This window comes from Monodelphis domestica, chromosome 7, assembly GCF_027887165.1.
Source record: "Monodelphis domestica isolate mMonDom1 chromosome 7, mMonDom1.pri, whole genome shotgun sequence".
Lineage (NCBI taxonomy): Eukaryota > Metazoa > Chordata > Mammalia > Didelphimorphia > Didelphidae > Monodelphis > Monodelphis domestica.
In genome coordinates this window covers 92244955-92257084 of record NC_077233.1, presented here as the reverse complement: position 1 = coordinate 92257084, position 12130 = coordinate 92244955, and the positions used below count along the sequence as shown (strand labels likewise).

At 46.3% G+C, this 12130-nt stretch overlaps 1 protein-coding gene across 1 annotated transcript; it reads left to right on the top strand.

Moving 5' to 3' along the window:
* The first annotated feature begins 6427 nt into the window (after positions 1-6427).
* On the top strand, positions 6428-11845 carry LOC103093609 (uncharacterized). The gene is made up of 5 exons (XM_007499840.3): positions 6428-7450; positions 8807-9192; positions 9341-9501; positions 10411-10543; positions 11292-11845. Exons 1-5 carry the CDS (start codon positions 7120-7122, stop codon positions 11475-11477), a joined length of 1197 nt encoding a protein of 398 aa, XP_007499902.1. The 5' UTR covers positions 6428-7119; the 3' UTR covers positions 11478-11845.
* The last annotated feature ends 285 nt before the right edge of the window (positions 11846-12130 follow it).

Genomic DNA, 12130 nt, shown 5'->3' with positions numbered 1-12130 from the left:
ATATGAGATTATTTCCAAATTGTCCTGTATATATATATATATATACATATATATATATAGCCTGTACATAGTAATTTTCATGCTATTGCCCTGAGAGCAAGAACTGACTTCCAAAACTTTTCTTTGCCTGGCATAGTCTGCTTAATAAATTCTTCTTGGCTTGACTTGACTTGAGTAAATTACTGTCTGTCCCTAACCTGTCCCATAATTAAGTTGTCCCTGACTTTTATAGATCTAGGATAATAGACCTAAGATATGCTCAAAAATTACTAAGATAGGGAAAATCTCACATTTCTATGTTGAGCTTCCACACTTTTGTAGAGACCTTTCAATTTCTACTACTAGACTTCATTCATGGGACTTAAAACAGTTTACTTTTAAAGGATACATGATTTATTAAAGTTGGATTAGATCATCCTAAAGAAGCTTCCAAATAGCAAAACTAATGAAACTGCTTCCTCTGATGGCTTCCTTCCTCTCTGATCCTCTGACTATTCCACCTCACTGTCCAGTGGAGATGAGGATCAGGAAAAGGAGTGGAGGATTTGGGAACTTGCCAAGATCTGCTTAATAAGCACTTAGAGAAAATGGGAGAAGCAATAGGATTTAGAACTGCCTCCTGTAGCCTCCTCCCTTTGGATGGGAGGAAGGGAGGGAAGTGGTTCACCACAGCTGTCAGTCTTGTCAGTTTGGTCGGCTCCAGTTCCCATTGTAACACCTGGTGCTATACTGCTCCACATCCCTCCAAAACCATTCTGGGGCTCCAGGACCTGCCCCAGTTGTCTTTCACTGTGTCTAACAGCTGCAAGCTGCAAGTAATCAATCAGTGAGCAGGTGGCTTCTAACAAGGAAGGAATGGAATAAAAAGGCAGACCAGGAAATGTTTCCAGGCAAAGCCAGGGAGGCAGGACTACACAAGTAAAATCTTGCGGTGCCTTCTACAGACTCCCCAAGCTTCTTTCTTAACCCCACCCCCACCCCAGCTCTGTCTTTAGTAACCTTTGGGGCCTTCCCTGCCATAGGGCTCCTTTCTCACTAAAAGGGGTCCGAGGGGACCTTCTTCCTCAGTGACCTCTGGCACTTCCCCTTTCCCTGGGGCTCTCTCCACTGGCACCTTTGGGGCATTCCCTCTCTCAAGGGCTTTCCTCCTTAGCTCTTAGCCCAATTATGGAAATAACTATTATACCTCCTTGAGGGCGCAGCCCTTCTACCTAGCAATTAATGTCCAAGAAACTGTGTGCCCAGCCTGATACTTGATGTGGCTTATGCAACTTGGGTCCCAACTAGGAGAAGCTCTGAAGGAAAAAGGAGGAGTAACAGAGTGAGGTTGAGAACAGCCCAAAGGGTCAGGCTTCCAGTATCTGTTTTAATCCTCATTTTTTCAAGAGGCTAAACTTTCAGGAACTCATATGGGACCTTTCCAGGGATCAATCAATGGATCAATCAATGAGAGCTTCAGTATGCCCCTTCCTTTATCTCCCTACCTCCCCCCCCCCCACCAGTCCACTACAAACCATAGTATCACTGGAAACATTTATTGAACATGATCATCCAGGATGCTTTATACTTCTCAGAGAAAGCCCTTGGGAAAGATTAATGGAGGATTCGTCTCCCCACCTCACTCTGGGCTATAGAATTTAAAGGTCCCAAAGAAATGTGGCATATACATGGTCCATGGGAGAAGCTGGTCTGGGAAAAGCGTGGCCGATTTTGTCTGTCATCAGTAACTGTCCATCCCTCTGTTCTCTTGTTTTGGAGTGTGGGAAGTTTTCTATCTTTAATCAGGCAAGGAATTCTTCTTGAGTTCTATGGTCCTTTCTAGTTCCCTTCCCTAGCTCAGATACCATAAGTTTTTGCTCTAGCATTAGCACGGGGTTCAAATTTTAGTTGCATGAACTTAGGAAAGACACCTCATCTCTCTGTGCCTCACTTTATTCATCTGTTAGTATGCTAATGCTCCTTTCAGTTTTAAATCTTGTGATTTTTAAAGTCAGACTGCACAAGTATACAAAAAATGTCTAGTTAAACAGTAGTTCCTGTGAAGAGATTGGTAAGATTTAGTAGGCTGCTGACAATTCATAAATAGATTGAGGGTTAAAAGAAATCTTTGAGATCATTTAATCCATGAGTCTACTCTTACTGTTCAGTATCTACCCAGTGTGACATGGTAGTCAAAAAAGCTAACACAAATTAAAACTGCATCCAGAGAGGAATAATCCAGAATGGAAAGGAGGGGTCAGGTCATATTGGGAGTATTTGGGGAAATCATGTCCATGGTTAGATGATTTCCAATGTGTTGTCTTCAGTTGTAGTTATCACATTTTTTAGGGAGGTTATTGAAAAACTGAAACCTCTCTTGGGCAACTACAATGGAAATGGGACAGGAGGAGATCATCCTATCTGAAAATAAGTTGAAGGAAGTGGAGATGTATAAGCCTAGAAATAAGAAGCCTCAGGTATTTCAAGGGTTGTCTAGAGGATCCTAGAATTTTCTTTGGTGCTACAAGGCAGACCTAGGAACAATGGGGACACTCCTCGGAAGTAGGTGTCTAATAGTAACAGCTTCATTACAGTGAAATGGGCTGCTTCAGGTAGTGAGCTTCCATCATAGGAAGTTTTCAAGGGGAATCTAGATGAGCATTTCTTGGGGATGCTATGGAAGAGACCACTGTTCATAATATTTTGGCTTAGATTAGATGCTCTTTGAGGTTTTCTTCTAGCTCTATGGTCTCCTATACAGGGCTCTCAGGTTCCCTTTAATGTCCAGTCCCTAATTTGGGAACCCTAGCAACCTGGCTGGGAGTTTCTGCAAGTCTGGCATGGCTTGGAAGAAGCCCAGGCTTCTGGGCATGTGGAGGCAACATTTGTCCTGTAGTCTCTTTGGTCCCTGGTACCTGGTTCAAACCCCGGAAACGGTCTCGTAGCTCTCTGACACTGACACCAGATCGTATGATGGTGTCAAATTTACGGAGTCTGCTTGGGGTGGCCAGGGGTTCATGCTTCATAAGACCACCTAAGGAAGCAGGGTGAAGACAGGTTAAATTTATTAGAGGAGAAGAGCCTTGGTACTCTTACACTTCTTAACCTCTCCTTCCCCCAAACCATATGGGAAAGAAATGGCAGTACAGAGTAGCATAGAAAACCCTGACTGAGGAATCAAGACCTAGCTACCAGTTCTATCTCTGTGTCCTGAGAGAGTTAATTTCCTGTTTGGATCTCAGTGTCCCCACTAGATTCCCTCGTCTCTAAAATTCCACAACTGATGTTCTATGAAGTGTTGGGCAGCTGGGGTTCCCGTAGACCCTGTGTCTTTATTCAATCCAGGGTCTATCCTACCCACTTTGTTGTGCTCCTATGCTTAGGATCTTACCTGGTGCTGAGGTTTGACCATTGTCTAGAACCTCAGGTTCCCTGTCCTGGTCCCCATCCACATCCAGGGCAGCAATGGTGTCCAAAAGGAACTTCAAGCTCTCTTGTTCCCTTGCACTTAGACCTTCCAGCCCCAGTTCCTGCAAAGGGAAGAAGTAATCCAACAGGGATACACTATTAACAAAGAGTTATTAAGGTATCTACTAAACAGAAACACTAGGCAAGGCCTTCAAGGAGATTCAAAGTTTAGATAAGACATAATCTCCATTTCCATAAATTCACAATCCACTAAGGAGATAAGATGCAAAAAAACCCACAGAGAGCTAAAAACACATTACATAACAAATACACCAAAAGGGCTCTATAGCTAAGTTCTACCAGAGCTCTAGAGGGGGAAGGACTGGAGGAGTCTGCAGAGCATTCATTAAAGAGGTGGAATTTGAATTGGTTTTCAGCAAGGAAACCTAGGAAAGGATGTCTTTTAGGTCTTAGGAAGAGGTGAAAAGAGGAACAGAGGCTTAAAGGTGGGAAAGAATGGCAAATTCAGGAGTCAGAGAAAAGGGCCAAAGGTCAGAGGAGCAAAGGATTCAAGTGACATCTCAGAGAAGGTCAGACATAAGACATAGTGTTGGGCATAGCATTCCCACCTTAAGGTTCTGGCATTCAGACTGTTCTCTCTCTCCATCTGTATCCATCCTCTTTTCTGCCTTCTGCTCAGCAGGTATGTGGTCCTCACTATGACCTTGGGATCCTGGGAGGCATAGGCTGGGTTGGTGGACAATCTGGATAGTTTTGCTCTCTGGATACCCCCAGTCCCTGCATTTTGCTCTCTTCTTCCTCCCCTAGAAGAGTTTGAGGATCTAGGAAACATCTGGACCTTGACCCCTATTATAGAGAGGGCTGTTTCTAGGGAGGCACAGAGGGTGGATTCCAGCTGTAGCAATCCCAGTCTGTCCTAGAGGATACAGAATGACCCATCATTACCTGTTCAGCTTTCTGACTGTATAGGAGACCTCAGCCAGGCCCTAGCCAGATGCAGAATCTTGATCTAGGTCTTGCCTTCCAGCCGATAGAGACTCTTGCCTACTTTGTCTACCCTGCACCCTTGCACTAGGCACCTGCCCTAGTCAAAGGTTCCCATGGGCAAAGGTGGGGTAAACAGGTGATGTCCTATGTAAACAAGAGCTACTTCCCTGTGATAGCCCAGTTCAGGGCAGCTGTGTCAACACAACCATATCTATGGAAAGAAGGCTCCCAATAGGAAAAACCAAAGAGCTCCTAAGTCATCTACCTTGTCTCCATCCAGGAGACATATCCTTCCTCCCACACAGGGGTACCCCAGTTAGCTCATCCCTGCTGAAGACGCTGCTTTCTATTGCCTCCTTGATAGGAAAGTGACTGACTCTGGGACAAATCAAAGGCAAAAACTGAGCTAATCACTTTTTATCCCCCTTCTAACACATTTGGCTTATTTTACATCGCTCCCCTTAATTCACTTTCTATACCTTCCCGCCAAACTTGTCTATTTATCTGTACCTTCAACTTGACATGATCTCTCTAGTTTCCTCTCTTTGGACGAGCCATTTCCAATGCCTGGAACGATTTCTCTTCTTAGGTCAGCCTCTTAGAATCTTCAATTTGTTTTAAGGTTCAGGTCAGGCATCAGGTTTTCTTCCTCCTCACATTATCTTATATTTACATATATGTTATATACTTTTAAGTGTTATAGGTTCCAGACCAATTTCAGTTGAACTTGCATTCCTCCAGCATCTAGCAGAGGGTCTTACACATAGGGAAGGGGAGGGGGAAAGTCTTGACTCAAGGGAATTGAATTTAAGTGATTGTAGCATTTCACAAAATCTTCAGCCTCACTCTTTCTTCCAGAGTTATCCAAATCCAGTGGTGAGACAAGTCAGGATGACCATCAATTGCCCTGGGTGCAGCGGATGACCTTAGCTTCTTTCATGTCTGACTTAGCTCTAAGAGCTCCGTGGTGCCTGCTTCTGCTGTCTCAAGGACTTTTGGGGAAAATTGTTCTCATGTGCCGGTGGGGAGAAGGGCGCATTTTCACATGTTTACGGTAGATATCCCCCTAACTCACCTACAGGTTGGAGGCTTGTCAGTTACCCTCTGCCTGGTTTAGTCCCTGCCTAGACTTTTTTTTTAACTTGGGTGTGGCTACCAGGCATGCCACAGCTTCCTGGAATCACAGGTGAGAGCTGGACGAAAGGTGGCCTGGAAAGGTGGATGAACAGCTTTGAAAAGAGCTTGGCCAGCCCTCATACCTCACACCCTGAACACATCTATACACATGGTAAACACTATATTGTTGAATTGAATATGAAATTTGGTTAGACTCATTTTGAAGGGAAAGCTGAGCTGGGGAGCAGGAGATAGGGCAGAGTTTAGGTTAGAGCTGGAAAGAAAAGTGACATGAATAGTCCACTGCAAGCTTTCCTGAAGTTACCTCATTTTGCCTCTCACGAAAACCCTAGAAACTGGTTGCCATTATTATCCCCAATTTACAGTTGAAGAAATTGAGTCTCAAAGAAATTGTGTCAACCCACACAACTACTAAGCATCTCAGGCAGGATGTGGATCCATCCCGTTTCATTATTCCCAAATCCAGGACTCTATCCACTCTGCCACATCCCTACAGGGGAGCTGAGAGATCATTTAAGATCATAGAGTAGAAAGAGACTTTGGTGGTCATCTGGTACAACTTTGTGATTTTACACTTGATGGAACTGAGGCACAGACATTAACAGTTTAAAGCATACAGGTCCCAAAAAGCAGGGCCAGGATTTGATCCCAGGACAGAGGTTAGAGACTCCAAGTTTAGTGGTCCAGATAGAGACCCAAGGGTATATGGATAAGAAAAAGGTGAGTTAAAGCTGGGCTGGATTTGGGGTTCCAAGGATCTGGGGGGGTGGGATCCAAATGGGTAGCACCCTAGGGGACAAAAAGACTTCCTTTAGGGGCGCAGAAGAGGGAGGAGGTAAACTGGGGTTCTCGCTCCGCCCTCAGTCGAGCGGGAACGAGCAGATCCGACGCAGTCACCAGGGGGCGCTACGAGACTGGGGGAGGGATGGAGACGCTCTAGCTCAGGTCTGGAGGGCCAGTTCCTGTATCTATGGTGCCGGCAACCTGCAGCCGGTAGTCTAGAGCCGGGACAGCCCTGCTCAAGCAAGGAGGTGGCTGAATGACGGAGACACCCACTCACTGCCTTTTCCCGGAGAGCCACGATCCGGCGCTGCTTTGCCCCCTGCCCCTTGAAACCAGCGTTTGGCCCTTTTCTTCCTGCGATGTCACGGACCTCTGATCCTTGACCTCCGATCCTCAGGTCCCAGCAACCCCTCCCTCAGTCTTTCTGTATCTCTCTTCTGGCTCCTCCCTGTCTCTGGTCTCAGCTCCCTGGTCCTCTGCCTCCCTGCCTCCTGTCCACTGAGCCCTGCTTCCTGGGCACTGAAAGCTAGCTTCCTGACTCTCAGGGTACCCTCCTCCATTAACCCTTTTCTTCCCAGCTGCTGAGACTGCAGGCTCATGCCCCTTCTCCTTCATTGAACCATCTCCCCAGCACCCGAAATCACTCCCCTTCCTCAACTCCCTATCCCTCCTTAATCTGCTTTTTTACAAGCTTCCTCCTTGCCTCTCAACTCCTGCCCCAATCTGCAGTGCACGAGCAAGGAGGAGCCTGCTGCCAGCAGGCCGGTAAACCCAGACCATCTGAGCAGGCCCTTCACATCTGTCATGGAGGCAGGCACAGAGAAAGATGGAAATAGAGAGACCCTCTTGCCCCGGAAGAGGATTCCTTCACCCTCAGGCTGCTCACACTCTGAGGAGCCCAGGAAGCCCCTGTGTTCCCACTCTGGTGGAAGTCTCATTGCCCTGGGAGCCAAGAGTCAGGAAGACTCCTCAGGCTCCCCTGAATATCCTCTCACCATAAGAACCAAGAAACTCATCCTTCATATGGACATAAACAACACCATCTTAGTGTCTGATAGTGCCACAGCCCAGGGCCCTGTGGCTGCCCTCAACTCTTACCTGAGCACTGTGTGTTGGGGGCAGTTCGACCAGTCTGGTAAGAAGCATTCCAGGACCATGACAGTGCTGCCAGCTGGCATGCAACTTTGTGTGCCTGTTGACCAGCTTCATTTGTGTCTTACGTGGGTTTTTGGGCTTTTAGGTAATTCAGAGGGTGAAGGAGTAAGTATTCAGTAGCCATAAGAAGGACCAAGAGGCACTGGAATGATATAGGATTGTTGGACCCAAAGCCTGGTTGAAATCGTGATTTAAAATTTATTGTGTGACCTTAGACAGAAATCGTTGAATTCCTCTTATCTACAGGTTCTTTTTCTGCAAAAATGGGGTTTTAACAGGATTTTGGAAAGGAAAGTATTTTGTAAAGCTTTTAGTACCACTTTATTGTTGTTAGGAAAGGACCTGAGTTCCCTGATGAGTGTAAATCTAAAGTATCCTATCTAATCCCTTCTCTGGTTACTTTAAAGATAATCTTTCTATCCCCTTGGAGCAAGGCACTGCCTATAGGAAGCTTATGGGTACAAGTGAAAGAGTCATGGGCTGACAGTCAGGATGGCTGGGTTCTATCTAGTTCAGGACCCTTTCCTCCTTCCTGTGGCCTTGGACAAGTCGCTGTAGTGTTACTCAGAGCAATTGTTTTTGGGATCTGGCGAGCTGGGGTTCATAAGATCATAGATTTATTGGCAGTAGTAGGTACTTCAGAAAGTCATCTTGACCAGGAGGAAACTTATGGTTAAAGAGATGAAGTGACTTGCCCAAAGTCATCATAAATGATATAGAGATGATATTTGAACCCAGGTTGTCTTATTCAGTATTTGGCCCTTTTCCCACTTCACTTGTTTGACTCCAGTTATAAGCCATGTGACCTTGTATCGGTTCAAGGCAGAAGAGTGGTAAGGGCTAGGCAATGGGGGTTAAGTGACTTGCCCAAAATCATATAGCCAGGAAAGTTCTGAGACTAGATTTGAACCCAGGAACTTCTCTCTGTAGGTCTGACTCTCTATCTACTGAACCACCTAGCTGTGTTCCACATAAACTTTTAATGTCCTATGCAACTTTCAAACTTTGCAAAATAATCCAGGTCTGCATTGATAAATGGAATTTCCTTGTGGATGAAATCACAAGTCCATACAGGGGGAAAAAAATTCTCTCTTTGGGCCTTAGTTTCCCAGTCTGAAAAATGAGGGCGTTCGAATAGAGTCTCAGGTCCTTTCCATTTCAAACACGAATCTAGGAACACACTTTTCCTGACTACTGACTTGGCTCTGATCACTGGGTTTGGGGAGAATTGGCCACTACTGAGTTCACTGTTTGAGAGGAGGATCTTGCTGCTTTTCCATCTCTCCCTCCTCTAGTACCTACCCACCTTAACTATGGATTCCACTTTCTCTTTCAGGTAGGTGGAAGTGGTTGAGTGAATCTCCTTCATTGCTGCCCCCTAGCCCAGGTGCCAGCAGCTTCTCCTCAAATTTTGGCCGAGACTCCGCATTTACAGCAAGGACCCTGGGCCACCCCTTCCAGACACTCTTCTCCAACTACCTGCAGCTTTTGGAGTGGCCTGGCCAGCCCAATGCAGTTTTCTCTGTCCCAGGGGAGGATGGCCGTCATTACCACCGTGTGCTGCCAGCCTTTTTCAAGCTACTGGCTGGCCTTTATAAGCAGGGCCGCCGGTTTGCTATCATTTTCCGCACCTTTGGCAAAGACTTGACCTCACTACTCGAGACCACACACATTGCCCTTCAAGGCCAGCACCCGCAATTCTCAGCTCTGAAAGAAGTGGTGGTGAGAGATATTCTTAGGGGAACCAGAGTAGGACATTCCTCAGGAGAGGGCAAGAGCAGCTGGTGCTCCTTAGAACTGGGGGGAACTCAGGGGAGGTGGATAACACTGGAGATAACATGTTGACCTCCGCCCTTTTCTGTCCCTGCAGTTCCCTGTGGACCTTCAACCTGGAAAGATCCGCTGTACTTCAAAAAAGGTGACAGTCACTCGAGGGAAAGAATCTGTGTCCAACTATCCAGATACAAGAGGCATCTATAACTACTTCAGTGCCATGGAAGGCCTGGGGGGCTTTCAGGACCACTTTGTCTGGTAATAACAATTCAGAGGAATTATTTACCACTATGTTTACAAAGCACTTTCCTCACAACAGCCTAAGAGATAGGCAGTACAAACATTCATTGTTCTTTTTTTCTTTTTAAACCTTTACCTTCCATCTTAGAATCAATACTATATATTGGTTCCAAGGCTGAAGAGTGGTAAGGGCTAGGCAATGGGGGTTAAGTGACTTGCCCAAGATCACACAGCTAGGAAGTGTCTGAGGCTAGATTTGAACCCAGGACCTCCCACCTCTGGGCCTAGCTCTCAATCCACTAAGCCACCTAGCTGCCCGCCCCCTAAACATTCAGGATTGGATGGTATTCTTGCCATTTTGCAGATGAAAAAATAGACTCAAAGAGAAATGAATTGTTCAGGGTAATAGAACCAGTAAGTGTCAGAACCTAGTCTCAAACTCTGGTATTTTGGGCTATTCTTAGCTCTTTCTATACCTTGCCTGTCACCCTCTGAGCTGCCATTTCTAACTTGGTCAGAGACTGAAGAAAGTAGCTCATCATCCAATTTCTCCATAGGATTCCTATGTGGACATCCACCCCCTCCTCCAGAATATAGTTTAGGTACTATCTTCTCCATGGACAAAGACTTCCTTAGATACTTGGTGCACAGTAGTTGCTTAATAATTATTTATTGAGTTAGTTGCCTGAGGTGATGCCAACAGGCCAAGCAGTGAAACAACAGCTCATTATGTGACCTGCAACTAAAGCACCTCTGGAATGGACCTGGGGGAACCCAAGTGGACCCACCGAAGTAGCTGACCTATCACTGCCATAAAGCCATCTTAGTCTGAAGTTTTAGAACACTTTCTAGAAACCTTGTCTCAGGAAGTTTGGGACTCCTTGGTGACCTCCCCCACAACATCCCCTATTTCCCTCTCCTTTCCAGGTGGAACCAAAACAGTTTTTCCAGTCAGGGTGGTAAGCCACTATGGGTGGATCCCCATGACCCTGAAGTCCAGCACATCTGCTTTGATGATAATATTCGGCTCCAGGATGAAGAGAGCATCATCCACCCCCAGGTACAAATAAATTGGAGCATGGGAAGGAAGAGAGGGCTTCTAATCCACATAGCTAGGAAGTGGCGTAGTGATCACCGATATACTGCTGGGCAGGAAGTCAGGAAGACTTCAGTCTTTCAAATCCTGTTTCGCACTTGGCTGTGTGAACCTGAGTCAAATCAAGTCAATTAAGTCAATTAGCTTTCACTTTTTTTTTTTAACCCTTACCTTATCTTAGAGTCAGTAAGACTGAAGAGTGGTAAAGACAGGCAATTTGGGTTAAGTGACTTGCCCAGGTCACACTGCTGGGAAGTGTCTGAGACCAGATTTCAACCCAGGACCTCCCAGCTCCAGGCTTGGTGCTCTATCCATTGAGTTACTTGGTTCTCTCCCTCTCCTTCCCCTCCTCCCCCCCCAGAAGATAAAAGAGTTTTAAAAAAATAATTGATGGACCTCTCAGCCTCAGTTTCCTCATCTATCAAATGAGAGAGTTGGACTTGTTGGCCTCTAATGTCTCCTCCAGCTCTAAATCGATGATCTTATGTAATGGAATTAACACAATAAGAGACGCCCGTCCTACAGTTTGGGCCAGCCTAAAGTTGGTCACTGTTTGAGGAACTGAGGATTGGAGTCTTCCTTTGGGGCTGGAGAATGGATGGTGATTTTGTGCAATCTATTGCTGGATAGAGATCCCTCCCCAACTTGATACAGAGCCCAGCATATTCTACCCTTATGAGCTCTCTGTTTGTGTCTATGCTCTCGTCTACAGGTATTTATGGGCCAAGAAGGAAGAGAGTACCGCACAGTCCCTACCTCGGAACTCTATGGCATCTGCCTAGTGCAGAATGACCTCCTTCAGGCCATTGCCAACCCTGACTACTTCTTGATGGCTGTGAGCCAATGTGAGGACCGGTATGACCAATACTTGTCACAGGCCCAGGCAGATAACTGTTGAACTTGGCTCAGCTGAGCAGTGGACTTAAAGACTGTTTCCGACATTTAGCCCTCTTGAACTTCATTGGCAAGTTGCCTGCTCCATTTTTTTGGCCTGCTTCATTTTAATCAGGGTAGGGAGGAGGCAGAAGGCAAGAAGGGACATTGGGTCTGGCCCTCATTTCTGCTGTCTCTCTTGTCTTAGGCCAAGGTGGGAGTTGTGGGTTGGGAATTGATTTCCCCTTTTCACTCCCACCCCAGGACCTTTGCACATGAACCTTGGGCTTGGGTGGGGGTTTCTGATTGCTCTTTGACTTCTGTTACAAACTTGTGCCCCTCTCATTGGAATCCACACATTAAAGTCTTGCTCCAGTGTGGGGCTAAGCAATACTTCTTTCTCTTTTCTCACTGGCTAGGTGGAGTAGACTCACGGTTGGTAAGGTTGGCTTCTGAGGGGAGATCTTGGTTTAAGGCTAACTCTAACTCAGCCAACACTAGAAGCAGAAGAAAAGTGAGTCCCCCGGGTTCCCGCAGTGGGTCCAAGGCATATATGGAACGGAATGGAAGACATTTATTAAGGCCTTACTATGTGCCCGACATTGCTGGGGAGGGAGCAGTGGTCCCGATGGTTGGGGTAGTGCTGTGGTCGGGTTTGCTTCTTTCAGGGTGGGGATG

Excerpts from the sequence above, each read along its gene's own strand:
- LOC103093609 (XM_007499840.3), top strand. The coding sequence starts at position 7,120 with ATGGAGGCAGGCACAGAGAAAGATGGAAATAGAGAGACCCTCTTGCCC. Across the intron at positions 7,451-8,806 it reads GGGGCAGTTCGACCAGTCTG|GTAGGTGGAAGTGGTTGAGT; the intron begins GTAAGAAGCATT and ends TTTCTCTTTCAG. Across the intron at positions 9,193-9,340 it reads CAGCTCTGAAAGAAGTGGTG|TTCCCTGTGGACCTTCAACC; the intron begins GTGAGAGATATT and ends CTGTCCCTGCAG.